We start from the raw sequence: 18,553 nt of genomic DNA on the forward strand, positions 1-18,553 counted from the left end.
GGTATTCAATCTCGAAAAAAAAACAAAATTAAACACATGAGTATATTTCATCTGTAAACACTACAACATTTAAAAACAAACTACCTAATTACAGATAAACACCTATGACTATTCAACGATTATCTACCACAAATATTATCCTAATAAAACATAAATACAAGATTCGATTTAATCAGATGAATCTGAGATATGGAATCCAAGAAATGTATCCAACACTCCGATTTAAAGCTACATACATCGCTCTACCATATCTTCAAATGCATTCACATCGTCAATAAAATAAATACCTAGTCATTATCTCCCTAATTTTTAACATTACCTTGATGAGAGACTCCATTGAATCAATAAATTAGATTGCGAGTATATTAAAAATTTCTTCTGTTTAATCAGTGACTATTACTGATCCTAGTGAAGGTTGGCCAAGGCATTCAGGGAGGATTTGAATCTATCCTGAACTGAATAGGAATTAGTTGGGACCTCTGGTAGGTAGATGAATAGTTCTTAGTATAAAGGGGTGGCTATCCTCCAGCCTTTGGCTTGTGGGCCGAATTTGTAGACCAGCCTCTTTCCAGGCACAGCTTGAAGGATTTTGCTTTTGTAGTAATACCTGTAAAAATATATTTCAATTTCAAAACGTGACCAATCGAGAGATGGGAAGGGATCTGATGATTAACGTTTAAGTCCTGAGAAACTGGATAGTTATTTTGTATTTCAAATTTTTTTCATTGAACGAAGAAATCAGATATCAGAGAATAATAAGTTGATATTCTTGTTTTTTTTTCAGGAAAGAATGAAGAGTTTAATAGAAAAACAACGAAAGAATACAGTGTATAAGATTTATTGCAGATTTTCGTTATTATTATATTTGTTTCGATCATATTCTGCACATGAAGTAAACTTACCTTAGTGCTCTGCTGAATTTCTCGTAGTTCATATTGCCATTTTTCTTTCTGGCCCCCCAAAGCTGAGCTACTTTTTCACTTTGGACGAATTTGAAGGTACCCTCTTCAAAATCTTCCCATTTGATCAGATCTGGGCAGGTTTTAGAATTCTTGAGGAGATTTATTATGAACTCCCACAATTTTTCAGATCTCTTTTCTGGAACAAATCAAACCTCTATCAAAAGGTGCTATTATTTTTAAAATTATTCGAAAAAATTTCTGTGTTTTCAGCTCTAGAGCTTCTCTCACAAATCTTGAGTCTTAATCATGTAAACTTCCAGAAATTGCATAGTCTGGTAGTTATACAGGGTGTAAGTAAATAAGTGCTGTAAACTTCTGAAACTAGTCGATACATTGATACATACAAACGAAATTCGGTGGGTTTTAAGTGGTAATTATGGTGCCTTTTTCGACAAGCAATTAATATTTTCATCTGCATCTCAATTTTTGAAAAAACTGCTACCCTACTGCGATATTTCGAACTTAATATCAGTTTTGAATCTTTGTTCAATTTGTGATAAGAATCTCCCAATCCTTTTCTCAAATTTCTGTGACTATTAGAAACTTTTAGTTTGTTGTGGTCAATTATTGGATGAAAATGTGTTCTGATTCGCTGAAGGCTGTTCATTCAATAAAAACTGCTGTCAGTTTTTCATTCCTATTACGTAATCTAGCGGTAATCTTCATCAAGTATTCGAACACCCAACTATCTATTTCTACGCCGGAAGTCAAACCAAATGTAAATCCTTTGGAAGAAGACTTACTAAAGTTCTTCAATGTGGCGAATAAATAGATAACGGAACTGATACTAATTTCCAAATGATAAAGTGGTTCGACGAAATTGTTTGAGGAATTAATTAATTGGATTAAGCACATTCATTGTCTAATTGTTCCACCCCAAATTTTTTGTCTTTGTTGATAAACTAACATCTAAATAAGATACCCGAGAATGAATGTGGATTTTCATCAACGTTATACATTATGTATTTCATTGTTTAAATTAATAAGGCACAGTATGATAATATGGGAATTGGGGATCTGATATCTTATGAAATATTCGCACGTTTTTGAGATCGGGCGTAAAACTAGAATTTGCTAGACAATCCGGAGCCATGTCATCGTAGTTCAAGATCAGAAAAATGCAAATAAAATATTTGTATTCAAACGTAACTAAACATCATCGTTGAAATTATATCAGCCAAGGTTAAGTTCGGGCTTACTTGAAATTCAACGAACAAATATTTAAGATGCATATTAATATGTACCGTTTCATAGATAAATCGATAGATTCGTTGTAAACGGAGTGTCAACATCCAAAAAAGTATTGACAGTGCTGAATATTTTGGTAGAAGATCGAGATGCCTACTGAAAAAAATCAAACCCACCCAGAAATTTTAAAGATTCATGATGATTTCGAATCTTGAACTAAGTACAGTATGAAAAAGTTGCTGATTAACATAACAGAGTTTTTTTCTCAGTTCTCATTTGGTGGTGAACTATGGATTATGTAGGTACATCGGAAACATAGAAAATATAGATTTTTCATGTGAAAATTTTAAGGGTTTTTAACTTACGTGTTTTTCTCCTTATTGTGCTTACTGATCTAGGTCTTCCTGGTCGTCTTGCTTGAATAACATCGCCTTCTGCAGAAAAATTTAAAGAAATTCAAAATCCTGTCACATACCATTGAGAAACTCTCAGTAAAATCTTTATTCCCTTATAATAGAATCATACAATAATACACACATTTTACATACCTAGCTTGACCGGATATGATATGATGCAGTTGTTATCATGATTCCAATGACTAGTACAATTTTCGAATCTATTACCTGAAAAAAAATTAAGAACTGTGATTTCAGATTATCCAAATGTAACTCAGAGAATTAGCACAGTTTTCACGGGAATCAGAGAAATGTAATGAACTGAAGATTTTGAGCCATGATTTACTCAAATTAACTGTGATTCATACAGGCTAAGACTTTGACTCGTACAAATATTTTAACAGTATTTTCTTGAGGTCAAAAAAACACTTTTTTCCTATGCCATTTCAAGTTTTCATAATGTTCTGTGCCACCTCTGGAAAAACAAAATATCCTTCAAAATTATAGCTAAATCTGTGATACTACACATCTCTGGATCTTTAAAAAACGAGAATTTCATCCCTTGGAATTTTGTGCCATTTCTGTTCATAAGCCAAAACGGAAATACCCTCGCCAAACAACTCACCAATTTGTTGAGTGAGATACATGTTCTTCGCCCTGTATATGAGTTCCCCAACATCCTTAGATCCGGACAACTCCTTGCAATGTTCCTCAGTCAGCTGTTGAAAAATGTAACCGGAGATGCATCTGAATCTTTGCGATTTTTCCGGAGAATTTTCGTAACATTCTAGAAGTAGCTCTGACGTGATAAAGTCCAGAACCTCGTCGTTAGTCCAGTCTTCCATGGGTTTTCCCTGCCAAGTTCTCTGGATTGTAGAGTCGGGATTGTCGACATATGTCGGTTTTTCGTTGGTGACATTTTCGTTGAAAAGATCTGAAGATGAGAACATTTATCTATGTGCCATTGACCAATCGTTGTGTGGAACAAGGTTCAGTAAAAAATGAAATAAAAATTTGATTTTTTTATTTGGATTTCAACGGTTGAAAATATGGGGAAAAATAATTTTTATAAACATAGTACCGCAAATGCCTACTGAGCTACAGGGTGTTAAAAGTTGAATTTTTTTTAGTTTCTTCTCTAAAGCTTTTGCAGTTTCTGACATATTTGGCTCAAATTTGAATCATTCACTGAGCTAAAGGTCCTACATAATCTGGCATGTCGAATAATACTAAACATCTGCAGGGTGATATTTTTTCACGGGTAGTTCACCCTTTATTTAATTTTTTAACGTGAGTTACTGGTAGATTACAGAACTATTCCTTGTGTCGTTCGCAAATTTCATGAATTCTTGATTTTTTTGGTATCTCTAACCAATTTCGAAAAAATTGCTGCTAAACGGAAGGCTGTATCAAAATTGAAAACGTAGTAGGTATGTGCCTTTCTTTTGCTTTTAATCATTTTAATTTATTAGTAAAAGAACGTATTTTGACATTGATGCTGAAAATACTTCCCTATACTCAAGTTACAACCTTCCATTAAAAAAAAATCAAACTTGTAACACCTCTTACTAAGCTATATTGCACACATACATTTGTATGAATTTTTTGACTTAAAATTACTGAGGAATATAACCCTAAAATTATTGTATTGAATTTTGATACTCTCTATATATAATTAATTTCTCGAATTTGTGGACTTGGAAAGTCAATATTGTAAAAAACAGGGTGAGTCTTTGACTCATACAAATTTTTCAACAGTAGATTATTGAGGTAAAACGAAACACTTTTTTTATACCGTTTTCTTCGATTCATCCCTAATGAAAAGATATAGCCATTTCAAGTTTTCATAATGAGCTGTACCACCCCTGGAAAAACAAAATTACCTCCAGAATAACTAGCTAAATCTGTGACACTACACAATTGCGGATCTTTCAGAGTTGAATTCAGCCAAAGTACCAAAATTTTCAAACTTCACAGATATTTTTTAATTTTTGAACGTCAAATTATTTGAAAACGGCACATAATACGAGAAAATATGAAGAATACTTTTATTTTACAAAACGTTCAAATATTCATTAGATTATTAGATAGCGTCCAACTTAGTATCAAGATTTGGGTTCTTTGAATTTTTGGTATTTTTATGGTATGTAATGATCATAATGAGAGAACTGGAAGACGTGGGTGATATCTTGTGTTCGAAAAAGAATCATCAAATGAATGAAAAACTATATTCCGAAATTCATTTCATTCGATAAAACCGTTCGTGAGATAGAACTCAAAATAATTTTTTTTTATGGTTTTTCAACAGCCTGTATCTTTTGAACCGGGTCGATTCGGATAAAATGGTAAAGGAAAAAAGTGTTTCTTTTGACCTCAAGAATCTACTGTTGAAATATTCGTACGAGTCAAAGACTAATTAGTCTTGTATCCTGTATAATTATTATTTCGAGTTTGTGAGTTCGACATACATGTTTTTGAATGAAATACCTAACATTCTTTTTCCGGACTTTGTGGGGTGTAGGGGTATGGTAGGGGTACAATTTTCTTAATCTACATTAATCACTTATCGTTCAACCCCTGTTTGTGTCGACAGTATAGTTACCGGCGTCCATGGGAAATGCCCAAATTCCCATGCCAATGGCAATGGGTTCTCATGCATGCATGAACAGTTTTGCGGTTTTCGACAATAATAAATAATATCGGAAATCGCTGATAATAAACGAATACTCCCTCAGTTTGCCGATTTTCCGTATACAGACCCCAAGTCAGGCGGTTGGTTATTGAAAGGTTATTTTATCTATCAGAAAGACAATAAGAACTTCTTGCGGTTACGGTTTTAACAGCTTTATCTCTTCTGTATCTAATTTCGGTATCGGGCATCCGGCAAGATGCCCAGCTCTTGGCCGGTCTTTCGTAATTATTGCACAATTGAAACGATTTATGGGAATACTGGAGGCCAATTCACGTTTTCGCCCAGGTAGAAAAAATTGGGAAAAAAATTGATAAATTATAAAAAACATCATTAAAAAGTACCAAAAAGAAGAGAAGTAAGAAGAGTAGTTTAATATATGTGATAAACACATTGAAAAATATTAACTTCTTGCAAATTTTGTCATTTATTGTCTGCACACAATGTTGATTTTTTTTCAGACCACAAAAACAGCAAAAAATAAAACAAATTAAATATTAAAATACAAAGAAGTTGAATTGGAAATGTCGAGCAATATTTCTAGGGTCGATAAAAATAAAAAACTAGGAGATTTGTCTAATAAATTCATAAACGACTCCTCTCATTAAGGGTGCAACTATACAACTCTTAAAAAGGACATAACGATAATGGGTTTTTCCTGCATGACTGCTTATGCTTCTTCGATTCTTCTGATTTATAAAGGTAGGTATTTTTCAAGGGGCGAGTTACTCTTTTCTGGGCCTATTTTTTTATTTATTATAGTGATACGTATCAAAATAGTACTCTGTACAACTTTCTCTTGATATCCTTTCAAATCTTTCAGAAATAATCCGTTTTCAGGTTTTCAGGTCAGCTATTTATTCATCTTGACCTTAAATTTCCCTATATAAACACTAAAAAATCCGAAAAATTCTGGTGCGTTAAAAAAACTGCTGGTAAAGGAAGTTATTCTTTCCTATACCTCCATGGATCATTCTGTGCTGCAACTTTCACGAAGGATTTCTCAAATATAAGTTACGAATCTTCATGGTTCCTCGAATTTCAACTTTTGTAAAGAAGCAAAGTTGAAAACTACTGCAATTTTTCTTCATTTGATACACTCACTCTCAAAAAAGATACCCAACTATATACAGGCTGATCAAATTGAAGTGCGACAGCAAGGGAAATCAACTAATGCGATAAAAATGCTTGCAGATTTCTTCACGTCTTGTAATTCTGTCCAGAATATTTGAAAAGGTTAAAATAGGTATGAAAAAATGTACTTACTCATATGCTCGACATGTGTTATCCATTCTGGTATGGTATCTGGTCGCGGCTTTGACATGTAATTGTTACCTGTCAAATCAAATTCTTCTTGAGAGGTCTTTAAGTTAAACCAATATCGAAATAGGTACTACAATTTATATCTTCACAAACCTGGAAGAAGCTATTATGATAGAGCGAAACTCGTGTGTTGGTAAAACACATCGTCAGTGAAACTCATGTAAAACTCAGTTCTTTAGTTTTAGTTCAATTATGCATTTTTACCAATTTTCACAATTTTTTTTATTCAAATGATTCAGGGATTTCACTATCAACTTTCGAACTCTTTCGAAGAAGAGATTCTAAATCATTACCCAATTTTCAACCAGAATAAAAATTGAGACAAGTCTAATTTAATTAAAGATGCATTACGAATAATTACAAACTTTTGGATTAATTTCAGGAAGGAATTAAATAACTCACAGCTTTCTAGACATTGAATTTCGTACTGAATACAAAAATTCTTCTGCTCATAACTTCTTTCTAGTATTTTTTAGAAAGCAAAGTTTAAGGAAAAGTGGTGAAGTTATAAATATACATAATTTCGACTCACCTATATCATTCAGGTATGACCAATCACTATTCATGTTAGCTTGAAAATCCTCATTATAATAAAAATAATTATCGAAGCTCTAAAAAAAACAAAATTGAAACCATAATTCGCAAAACGCACGCAGAATCAACTCACGTTAGTGTCCCCCTCATAATAGTTATTGGCCCCCATTAGAGAATACATTTTTTCGAATTTCACCAATTAATGTTTCAACAAAACTTTTTGACGCCTTATTCTTGCTGCGGTCTGTCACTTTATGCAGCGGCAATTTCAAACAATTATTATATGTTCTTTCTTTTCAAAAAGTAACGATAAGACTTATCAATGACATCACGACCAGATAGGTGTCACTAAAATGGGAATCTTCTTGGGAAGCGACCTCAGAGTGAGTTTGTCACTTATCTAGACTTTCTGGCGTGTAAACAGATAGAAGCTAGATTGGGTCAGGAGGCGAATATGAAGAAAAAAATTGCCCCGAAATGTGGGACTGGATTTTTCATCGGTACTTCTCCATCTTGCTCTAATAGTAGTGCGAAACCGCAAATAGATAAAACGTATAGTTTGATTTTCAACCATTTTCCAATAACCACAAATGCTGATTTGGATTCAACCAGGAAATAAATAGGTATTTGAACTTATCGCTTGGAACTTTTATTTTTGTGTCGATAGCGCCTCTATAGTTTCTTACTTATTTATTGTATGAGAATTTTCGTTGAAACGATTCGATCGAAATTAAAAATCGAGCACGAAAAAGCTTGGAATTTAACTCATTTTTCACGAGTATAAAACAAAAACTTACTAGTGAGAAATGAACATTCAATGTGAAATATGAACATCATATTTATGCAATTGTTCTTCCGAATTGTCAAACCGAATTTATTACAAAGGCACCTTAATTTTGAATCGTTCTCTGGATGTTTCTTTTTTCATAAAACGAAAACTGTTCTCTTCTTGCTATATGAGAATTGAGCATCTATGATATCGATAAATGCTTGGAAACTAAATTATTTCGGTTTCAAGAAATCAAGTAGGTAATTCATATCTTCGATAAGGTCCATTTTCACTTTTTAACTTAGGACACTTATCGCGAGTAGGTAGAGTTAAGGTTGCCATAAAAAAAAAACAATTATACCCTTCTCCAACACTCAGTATGGAATGAATGAGGAACTCTTCGATCATTCTTGGAAACTACTCATAAGAAAATATTGTCTAATAGTAAATAGCGAGAATATGGACTTTGCTCTTAATTCATGTGCCCACATCCGAGTTGAAAAAATGTACCTGTATATGTTCACTGTTTAAGTATATAAATTCTATATTTTATTTTCCTTCTCGACAAACGTAGTTTTCTACCTTACAACCCTAGGACAAATAGCATTGTATAAAAACTACAGTACAGTAGGTAGTCTTCATACAATATTTGAGTGTTCAACACATGATAATATGGATGGATAATATGGTGGATGCGCAATTGTACCGTAATGCTCTGCGACACATTCCTGTTTTCAACGAGTCAAGTTAAGAAACCTTTCGAATATTTGAGTAAAACGTATCTGGTGAAGGCTTGTTGATTCCAGACCATTTATTGTGCCATTTTAGTGGTATTATCTGGATTTTATCCTAATCAAAGATCAATTAAGGTACATTCACAATCAATTCACGGGCCGAAGTGCACTTCGGCACGGAAGCTTAGCAGATGGCGTTCTCCGTTACCATTCACAATGAAATTCAAGACAAAATTTCTTGCAAGTTGCAAACTATCACTTCGGCAAGGAATTTCGTGCCGGCTAGAGATGATGCTGATGCTTATGTTTAGATCAGTTACATTTTTGATTCATTTGAGTATTTGGTTCCAAGATTATTGCGAATGGTAAATTTCGTGCCGAAGTGCACTTCGGCCCGCTAATTGATTGTGAATGCGGCTTTACTTCCTGAATTCATCAATTTGAGTGCCCAGTCTTCAAAAACGACAATGTAGCTTTCTCGTTTATCGCCCTCAACTCGTTGAAATGTGACATCCCTAATTCATTAACCTTTCTGAGTTTCTGTTTTTTTAGTTTCTTTGCTTTATTCAAATTTGAGATGAAATAAATTGGACATATTAAACTCGCTCGCTTATCGGCGCAGAGTTTTGTTATCACAGATTACTGTAATCTGTGTTTGTTATCTATTTCATTTCAACGTGTATTGAATTATAGTGACTTGCTCTCGAAATAAATCATATTCAGTTCACTGTATGTTTCTTTTTTGTAGAAAATTTGTTACGATGAGTTTGGAAAGTGCAAAAAGGGTCGCAAGTAGAAGAGCAGTGGACGATTTGTTGGTAAATAACACAGTTGTCGGCATAGGAAGTGGATCCACCATTGTTTATGCCGTTGAACGTATAGCAGAAGTAGTGAAGGATCTCAGCTGGAACATAAAATGCGTTCCTACATCTTTTCAGGCGAAACAATTGATCCATAAGCACAATCTGAATCTGACCGATCTAGAAACAAACCCAGAACTGGACATTTGTTTCGATGGAGCAGATGAAGTTGATGAAAAATTAAATTTGATCAAAGGTGGCGGGGGCTGTTTGCTACAGGAAAAGATCGTTGCAAGTTGCGCTAAAACTCTAGTTATTGTTGCTGATTATACCAAAGATTCAACTTATCTTGGAGAGAAATACAAGAAGGGCATACCTTTGGAAGTCGTACCTATGTGCTACTATCCTGTTATGAACAAAATAAAAAAACAATTTGGAGGGACAGTTCTGCTCAGGATGGCACAAGCCAAAGCAGGTCCAGTAGTTACAGATAATGGTAATTTCATTCTGGACTGGTTTGTTTTTGATGATAAATTTGATTGGGAGAAAACGAACCAACAGCTTCAGCAAATGCCTGGGATCGTCGAGACAGGTTTATTCATTGATATGGCTGCGAGAGTTTATTTTGGACTTGTAGATGGTTTGGTAGAAAAAAGAGTAAAGAAAAATTGGCACAATCGGAAGTGAAAATACAAAGTTTTATACACCTATATATTTAATTTATATATTTTTATGATCCCCTCTTTGAGTTGTTTTGTCATTTCATTACCAAATAACCAGAGACAATCAGATCTTGATAATTTTTTATATGGTGAACATAACCACTTCATTAAAAATACAGTTTAATTAACAAAGAAACAATCACTAGGTGGAACAATCAGTGGAAAAAATAGAAATAGAATGCTTTAGTACAAACTAGTTTTCTTCATAACCCTTAAGAACTCTTCTTGGCTTATTTCTCCATCACCATTGACATCTGCTTCATCCAACATTTCTTGTAATTCCTCATCTGTCAGATTTTCCCCAAGTTCCTTAGCAACACGTTTGAGATTCTTGAACGTTATTTTACCCGTATCATCATCATCAAAGAGTCTGAAAGCTTTCAATATTTCTTCTTTGGAATCTTTTTCAGACATTTTTACTGCCATGAGTTCAAGGAAATCCTCAAATGAAATTTTACCCGTACAATCCTTATCAATCTCAGAGATCATTTTTTTAATTTCTTCTTTCTTGGGCTCAAATCCTAGAGCTCTCATAGCAACTTTCAAGTCCTTGCTTTCGATTTTACCGCAGTTATCGTTATCAAAAAGATCGAACGCTTCCCTAATATCATTTTTTTGCTCTTCGTTCAGTTCAAGCTTTAATCCTCCTGATTTTTTGTACGAGCCACTGCCAGGTTTCTTTTTATAGGTAGATGATCCTGAAGACTTAAATGTATATTATCAGTAAAAATGAACACTTAACAGACATAACTTAATTTGAAAGCGCACTTGGTACTAACCATATTTATGTGATATTTCTTATTTCGCTAGTCTAATTAACTTATCAAATTTTGGCTGCTAATTTTTTTTTCTATTTGTACCTTACAGGTTCAATAATAATAAATTATGATTTAGTTTCCATGGTTTTTCAATTCGCAATTGATTAGAATTTTTCAAATCTATCACAACAAAATGTTGACGTATGTGTCATATGTCATTAAAATGAGAATATCGATAATTTTGTTCTGAGTGTGGGGTTTATTGATGAAGTGCAGAAAAAGTCGAAAAGTAATTCAGCCATTACGATTCACAACAATTATATTCATAATCAGACATTTGGCTAAAATCTAGTAATTTCAAAGGCCGAAAAACACTTCAAAATAATGGCGCACGCGTTGTCCAGAAACGCGCCAAATTGTCATCCGTTAAAATTGTAGAGCATAGATTTTCTAGTGGAGCCATTACAGAAGCTTAGCTGGTCGTTTTGCCTTGTGTTATTGCAAAATTTGCCGGTTCATATCAATAAATTAGTTTAATGTTTCTCACACTGTGAAATATTCGATTTATTAGCTGACGAGCTGTTCGTGTTTAGTTGTTAATGTGTGACATATATCTGTAAGGATGTCTACTACAGAGGAACCTATTGAACATCCTGAAATGGGAGAAAATTCGGTATGTTTGTTCGAAATTTGAACAGCACATTTTTAATCCTTTCTCAAAAATTTTAGAGTGCGTCTTCGTCGGACACGGCATCTAAAGGCGAAGATTTCGATACGAAAATTGAAACGGATCGTGGACGGAGATTTGATTATTTGTTGAAACAAACAGAGATTTTTTCCCATTTTATGAACCAGAATAAAACACCTTCCAAGGTTAAATCTGGACGACCCAAGAAGATCAAGGAACCAGATACCGTTAACGAGTAATTAATCTGTTCAATGTTTCAATATTGTTTGTGAATTTATTGGGTGTGTTTTTAATATTTATTGTCTTTTAGTCATCGTCATCGTAAGACAGAACAAGAAGAAGATGAAGAACTTTTAGCTGAAACAAATACCAAAGCTAAACCTACAGTTCGTTTTGATGCTTCGCCTTTTTATATAAAAAATGGTGAAATGAGGGATTATCAAGTTAGAGGTCTGAATTGGATGGTTTCTTTGTATGAAAATGGAATCAACGGAATATTAGCTGATGAGATGGGTCTTGGTAAAACATTACAGACCATCTCCCTCCTAGGTTTTATGAAGCATTACAAAAACATCCCTGGGCCTCACATAGTTATCGTTCCCAAATCTACATTGCAGAATTGGATGAACGAATTTGAAAAATGGTGTCCTTCTCTGCGCACTGTGTGTCTTATTGGTCTCCAGGAAGAAAGAGTGAGTTTGTTTATATTGGTATAAGTGTCAACTCTGTCAAGGTGTTAGTTTTGGGGATTCCATGTTTTTTTAAATTTTTTCCATGAATTTTGACAAGTTTGTTGGGTTTTTTAGGTTAAGTCAGGTTAAACCATAGAATAATCAATTGATTTTTTGATGTGATCCAATACTTGTATTCCTCTGATTTATGTAATCGATCACTGTGTGTGAAGTTGAGGCTTCGTATAACTGTAATATTTTCAGAATGCGCTCATTCGAGATGTAATGATGCCGGGGGAGTGGGATGTTTGTGTCACATCTTACGAAATGGTCTTGAAAGAAAAATCTGTGTTCAAAAAGTTCAACTGGCGATACATGGTAATCGACGAAGCTCACCGTATTAAAAATGAAAAATCTAAACTGTCAGAATATCTCAGGGAATTTAAAACGACGAATCGTTTACTGCTGACAGGTACTCCCCTACAAAACAACCTCCACGAGTTGTGGGCCCTGTTAAATTTCTTATTACCGGACGTTTTCAATTCGTCTGAGGATTTCGATGCTTGGTTCAATACCAATCAATGTTTGGGCGATAACCAACTCATTGAACGTTTACATGCTGTGCTCAAGCCTTTCTTGCTCAGAAGGTTGAAGTCTGAAGTGGAGAAAAGGTTGAAGCCAAAGAAGGAAATAAAAGTTTACGTAGGTTTAAGTAAGATGCAAAGAGAATGGTACACGAAGGTACTGATGAAAGACATCGACGTTGTTAACGGAGCTGGAAAAGTAGAAAAAATGAGGCTTCAAAACATTCTTATGCAACTGAGGAAATGTACCAATCACCCATATTTGTTCGATGGAGCCGAACCTGGACCGCCCTACACAACCGATGAACATTTGGTTTATAATTGCGGTAAAATGGTGATATTAGATAAACTTTTACCGAAGTTGCAAGAACAGGAGTCCAGGGTTCTTATATTCTCTCAAATGACCAGGATGTTAGATATATTGGAGGATTATTGCCATTGGAGACAGTATCAGGTGAGTTTTGCGGCAATTCCTGAATCTATGGTTAAGTTATGACGTTTTTTGACAGTCTTGGTTGGCACTCCTGAATTTTGACAACTCTGTCGGATGTTTCTAGGTTATGCAGTCAAAACCACAGAAAAATCAATAGATATTGTTTTTATTATGTTATGAATACCGATTCTACGTAAAATTAAGTTTTATGAACATTTTGACTCGAATATCGTCTTGATTTTCAATGTGTTTTTTCAAGTATTGCCGTTTGGACGGTCAAACGCCCCACGAAGACAGACAGAGGCAGATCAACGAGTACAATGAGCCCAACAGCAAAAAATTCATTTTCATGTTGTCGACTCGTGCGGGTGGTTTGGGTATCAATTTAGCCACTGCCGACGTCGTCATTATATACGATTCTGATTGGAACCCGCAGATGGACCTCCAGGCCATGGACAGGGCCCATCGTATCGGTCAGAAGAAGCAAGTGAGAGTGTTTAGGTTGGTTTCTTTTTGGTTTTAACCATGTACGAAGTTTTGATGATAATTTGCTGTTTTAGGTTCATTACTGAAAACACTGTCGAAGAAAAAATCGTAGAAAGGGCTGAGATCAAACTTCGCCTGGATAAACTCGTGATACAGCAAGGAAGACTGCAAGATTCCAAAGCGCAAAGTTTGAACAAAGACGAGATGCTGAACATGATCAGACACGGTGCAAATCACGTGTTTGCTTCTAAGGACTCTGAAATAACGGACGATGATATCGATACCATCTTGCAAAGAGGAGAAGAAAAGGTGAGTGATCAAAATTCGAACAATTTTCATTTTTTTAAATGCGGATTTTCGAACTAATTCTTGCGTTTTCGACATATGGAATTGTTTTTATTTCAAAGTTCTATGTACCTAACCTAACTTGAAGGCTGTTCTATCAACTCACCGGTGTATCCCTTCCACGAAGAATCAAACATAGAAATGTTATGACATTTGAAGTAAATAGTCGGATGTTGCCAGATTTTGGCCATTTCCCGCCTTCTACTGATTTTTAACGTTATGTTAAAATATTTCAAAACGTGAAACACTCGAAGATGTCAATAAATTTCAATCTATTAACCTAATAAAGTGAAATTAATTGATAACGTGGCTTAAAACAGTGTTCAGTGTCCGATCGATGTAGAACACCACATAGAAGGCCGATTGAATGGCCGCCATTCTCCCCAGACTTGACACCTTTAGATTTTTTCCACTGCGGACATTCAAAGTCGATTGTGTGTAAAACATAGCCCCAAAATGAAGAAGAATTGAAAGTAAGAATACGCAGAGCATGCCGGAAATTCAAGTTGAAACGTAACGGCCGCATTTGAAAATAGTTTATATTTTTCTCCACAGAATGGACAACAGTTTTAAAATTTTTATAGTAAAAATTTTTTTCATTATTCTCATGTTTCATTGCAGCTCTTACTGTCGTAACTGTTCTATTTTTTTCGCGAGTACCAATGAAAAGGTCAAGTGTATGGCATTTTCGAAAAGGCAATAGAATCACCTTTGAAACAAAGTGTCACTCAGCCTTTTTCCTTTTGGGATTTTGGGGGTTGCTGTCATCACGGTTACAGGGTTGATACAAATTGAGTGTACGAACCAAAGTTCGCTTTTTTTTTCCGACTCCAAACTCGAGTGTTTTATGTGAGTTCGCGAAGGATATAAAGGTGCTTGGCGAACAGTCCGGTCCAAATTAAACTAATCTGTCCGGTGATCGTGGTACTCACCAACGTCGTTTATTCTACAGACGCAAGAAATGAAGCAGAAGTTGGACTCCTTAGGCGAGTCCTCTCTACGTAACTTCACCGTGGACACGCCCAACGAACACTCGACGGTGTACCATTTCGAAGGCGAGGATTACAGGGAAAAACAGAAATCGATCGGTTTGAACACATGGATCGAACCCCCTAAACGAGAGAGGAAAGCTAATTACGCAGTGGACGCTTATTTCAGGGAGGCTCTGAGAGTGTCTGAACCGAAAGCGCCGAAGGTAAGATAATTTTTAGTTACTTCTTTTTCTTTCGCTTTTCTTCTTTCTTTTATAGCTTCGTAAGTTTTTTAATTTTTTTTCGATCATTCAGTGAATGAGTGGTTAGGTTATGTTATGTTTGTTGGTAAGTTGATTGTTGGGTTCTTCCGCTTTTAGAGAAATTTTTCTTCGTTTCTTATTTCTTTCTTCATTTCGTTTCTAATTCCTTTGACTATTTTAGTTGTTTTTATCATCGATTCTTGTTTTTAGGCACCAAGACCGCCAAAACAGCCAATAGTCCAAGACTTCCAATTTTTCCCGCCTCGTCTATTCGAGCTCCTCGACCAAGAGATCTACTTCTACAGAAAGTCCCTGGGTTATAAGGTCCCCAAGAACTTCGAGTTGGGACCGGAAGCGACGAAACAACAGAAAGAAGAACAGAGAAAGATCGACGACTCCGAACCGTTGACCGAAGAAGAGCAACAGGAGAAAGAACAACTATTGACCCAGGGTTTCACGAACTGGAGCAAGAGGGACTTCAATCAGTTCATAAAGGCCAACGAGAAGTATGGCAGGGACGATATAGAGAATATAGGAAAGGAGGTGGAGGGAAAGACTCCCGAAGAAGTCATGGAATACTCTGCGGTGTTCTGGGAGCGTTGCCACGAGCTGCAGGACATCGACAAGATCATGGCTCAGATAGAAAGAGGAGAGGCTAAAATCCAGAGACGGGCTGGTATAAAAAGGGCGTTAGAGGCTAAAATGGCGAGGTATAGGGCCCCCTTCCACCAACTCCGCATCTCCTACGGTACGAACAAGGGGAAGAACTACATGGAAGAGGAAGATCGTTTCCTAATCTGCATGTTGCACAAGTTGGGTTTCGATCGGGAGAACGTCTACGAAGAACTGAGGGCTGCGCTCAGGGGTTCACCCCAGTTCCGGTTCGATTGGTTCCTGAAGTCGCGAACGGCGATGGAACTGCAGAGGAGGTGTAACACTCTGATCACTCTGATCGAGAGGGAGAACGCGGAGTTGGAAGAGAGGGAGAAGAACGAGAAGAAGAAGAAGAATCCGAAGGTCGCGTCTTCTTCCGGTACGCCCACGCAGGTTCCGACTAAAACCGGACAGAAGAGGAAAAACGATTCGATGGGTGGCGTGCCGGAAAAGAAGAAGAAGAAAAAGTGAACGTTGACGAGTTTTAGTTGAATTTTGTGAAACTTCAAATTTGAAATTTATTTATTCTGTGGATCCTGAGCGTGTTAGATTTATTTACTTGAGTACATTTGTTATTATTTTTTAATAAATGAAGAGTCGCGCAAACGGGTTTTTTTTTTTATTTTCCCAGATTCCACTTATCGTGACTTCTCATTGGTATGATCTACTCATAAATTTGTCCTCTCATGAAACATTCTCACATTCATTCATCGTGCTAGAAAAGCATGTTAGTTCTCAGCCTTCCGCACTTCTCGAAACCAACGATTAGTGGTTATCTCATAGTACTCTCGTTTTGCACGTCTCATAATGAAGAGTCGCAAACGAGTTTTTTTTTAATATCCCAGATTCTTCTACGAATTTATAGAACTGAACAGCTTGAGACCTGTTTATTTTGCATGGCTAATAATTGAATGAAATTTGGCTACTGATATACTGATTTGATGTGGTAAATACTTGATGAGACTCTATAATTAAACTGAACTAACATGAGTCCATTCAAGTAACGCCGAGTGCTTCTATTTACGCTTGCTTTTAGTAAAAGTTCGTGGCCCAACATAATCTCAACATCTTTTTACATATGGTATTCTTATGCCACTTATCGTGACTTCTCATTGGTATGATCTACTCATAAATTTGTCCTCTCATGAAACATTCCCATGTTCATTCATCTTGCTAGATAAGCATGTTAGTTCTCAGCCTTCTGTACTTCTCGAGATCAACGATTAGTGGTCATCTCTCAGTACTCTCGTTTTGCACGTCTCATAATGAAGAGTCGAAACCGAGTTTTTTTTTATTATCCCAGATTCTTCTACGAATTTATAGAAATGAACAGCCTGAAACCTGTTTATTTCGCATTGCTAATTTGGTTACTGATATTCTGAGGATTTGATGTGGTAAATACTTGATGAGACCCTATAATTAAACTGAACTAACATACCGTCCATTCAAGTAAGGCCGAGTGTTTCTATTTACGCTTGCTTTTAGTCAAATTTCGTGGCCCAACATAATCTCAACATCTACTTACATATGGTATTTTTTTGCCACTTATAGTGACTTCTCATTGGTATGAGCTACTCATTATAAATTGTCCTCTCATGATACATTATCACGTTCATTCATCTTGCTCAATAAGCATGTTAGTTCTCAGCCTTCTGCACTTCTCGAAACCAACGATTAGTGGTTATCTCTCAGTACTCTCGTTTTGCACGTCTCATAATTTATCAATTGTGATTTCTGTTTTTCTGATGGACGTTCTAATCGTGCTTACTTGCAAGCAGTCCGTCTCTGTTAATGTTGCATTCAATTGTAAAGTTTAGCACTCTTCAAGACCAACGTAATGTATATTAATTCTTCGTCAAATTCGAACATTGTTTTTGATAATCATCTCAACATGCTTCCCAAGTGTTTCTATTTAGGTTTGCTTTTAGTCAAAGTTCGTGGCCCAACATAATCTCAACATCTACTTACATATGGTATTTATTGCCACTTATCGTGACTTCTCATTGGTATGTTCTACTCATTATAAATCTGTCCTCTCATGATACATTATCACGTTCATTCATCTTGCTCGATAAGCATGTTAGATCTCAGCCTTCTGCACTTCTCGAAACCAACGATTAGTGGTTATCTCATAGTACTCTCGTTTTGCACCAATTTTCAATTGATTGCTCTGTCTGTTACTGTGTAACCGTTGAGAGCGTCTTCACAATAAACAATAGTTTACAAACATACAGAAAAAAGCTCCTTCTCGTATGCTCGGTGATCGCAATATGCGGTTTCTGCAAAGGGATACATGCGGCTATCTTCACTCTGAGAGTGAATTGAGTTAGACCTCGTTCCTGTCAGATGGCGCTACTATGTAACGACAACGACTATTGGCATGGAATAAAGGCCATATTTCCGTCGAGGGGAGAGTTGTGTTGCCCTGACTTGGTCGATTTAAATCGTAACATTTATTGATTTTCTCTTCATATCGATGGACGTTAGGTATCTGAATTAATCGATCAATATCTTTTTTTACAGAGAAATTCCAGCAAGGGAACTAAGCTTCTGAAGAACTCTAATGATAGTCCTTTCACGAATT

General features: G+C 35.7%; 4 protein-coding genes across 4 annotated transcripts; 2 read left to right on the plus strand and 2 right to left on the minus strand.

Annotated features, from left to right (window-relative positions):
* Nucleotides 1-28: 28 nt before the first annotated feature.
* Nucleotides 29-7,666, minus strand: LOC123309844 (ETS-related transcription factor Elf-5-like). The gene is made up of 8 exons (XM_044893129.1): nucleotides 7,225-7,666; nucleotides 7,090-7,168; nucleotides 6,501-6,569; nucleotides 3,171-3,479; nucleotides 2,699-2,773; nucleotides 2,516-2,584; nucleotides 903-1,098; nucleotides 29-607 (listed from the first exon to the last, which is right to left on the minus strand). The coding sequence occupies exons 1-8, from the start codon at nucleotides 7,270-7,272 to the stop codon at nucleotides 502-504; spliced, it is 951 nt and encodes a 316-aa protein (XP_044749064.1). The 5' UTR covers nucleotides 7,273-7,666; the 3' UTR covers nucleotides 29-501.
* A 1,479-nt stretch (nucleotides 7,667-9,145) lies between these two features.
* LOC123310439 (ribose-5-phosphate isomerase) lies at nucleotides 9,146-10,081 on the plus strand. The gene has a single exon (XM_044893906.1). The coding sequence runs from the start codon at nucleotides 9,326-9,328 to the stop codon at nucleotides 10,079-10,081; it is 756 nt and encodes a 251-aa protein (XP_044749841.1). The 5' UTR covers nucleotides 9,146-9,325.
* A 208-nt stretch (nucleotides 10,082-10,289) lies between these two features.
* LOC123309015 (caltractin-like) lies at nucleotides 10,290-11,071 on the minus strand. Its single transcript, XM_044891855.1, has 2 exons — nucleotides 10,896-11,071; nucleotides 10,290-10,821 (listed from the first exon to the last, which is right to left on the minus strand). Exons 1-2 carry the CDS (start codon nucleotides 10,896-10,898, stop codon nucleotides 10,300-10,302), a joined length of 525 nt encoding a protein of 174 aa, XP_044747790.1. The 5' UTR covers nucleotides 10,899-11,071; the 3' UTR covers nucleotides 10,290-10,299.
* A 260-nt stretch (nucleotides 11,072-11,331) lies between these two features.
* On the plus strand, nucleotides 11,332-16,575 carry LOC123309014 (chromatin-remodeling complex ATPase chain Iswi). Its single transcript, XM_044891854.1, has 8 exons — nucleotides 11,332-11,547; nucleotides 11,604-11,797; nucleotides 11,873-12,254; nucleotides 12,498-13,271; nucleotides 13,510-13,751; nucleotides 13,811-14,045; nucleotides 15,034-15,276; nucleotides 15,526-16,575. The coding sequence occupies exons 1-8, from the start codon at nucleotides 11,497-11,499 to the stop codon at nucleotides 16,438-16,440; spliced, it is 3,036 nt and encodes a 1,011-aa protein (XP_044747789.1). The 5' UTR covers nucleotides 11,332-11,496; the 3' UTR covers nucleotides 16,441-16,575.
* Nucleotides 16,576-18,553: the final 1,978 nt, after the last annotated feature.

The sequence above is a fragment of the Coccinella septempunctata genome, chromosome 3 (genome assembly GCF_907165205.1).
Source record: "Coccinella septempunctata chromosome 3, icCocSept1.1, whole genome shotgun sequence".
In the NCBI taxonomy this organism is placed as follows: Eukaryota; Metazoa; Arthropoda; class Insecta; order Coleoptera; family Coccinellidae; genus Coccinella; species Coccinella septempunctata.

Bases quoted from the DNA above. Each gene is read 5' to 3' on its own strand.
- LOC123309844 (XM_044893129.1), bottom strand. From the start codon at position 7,272: ATGTATTCTCTAATGGGGGCCAATAACTATTATGAGGGGGACACTAAC. The intron at 3,480-6,500 runs GTAAGTACATTT...TCTCATCTTCAG, and splicing joins AACACATGTCGAGCATATGA to ATCTTTTCAACGAAAATGTC. The intron at 2,585-2,698 runs GTATGTAAAATG...ATTTTTCTGCAG, and splicing joins ATCATATCCGGTCAAGCTAG to AAGGCGATGTTATTCAAGCA.
- LOC123309014 (XM_044891854.1), top strand. From the start codon at position 11,497: ATGTCTACTACAGAGGAACCTATTGAACATCCTGAAATGGGAGAAAAT. The intron at 11,798-11,872 runs GTAATTAATCTG...ATTGTCTTTTAG, and splicing joins GAACCAGATACCGTTAACGA to TCATCGTCATCGTAAGACAG. The intron at 15,277-15,525 runs GTAAGATAATTT...TCTTGTTTTTAG, and splicing joins CTGAACCGAAAGCGCCGAAG to GCACCAAGACCGCCAAAACA.
- LOC123310439 (XM_044893906.1), top strand. From the start codon at position 9,326: ATGTTTCTTTTTTGTAGAAAATTTGTTACGATGAGTTTGGAAAGTGCA.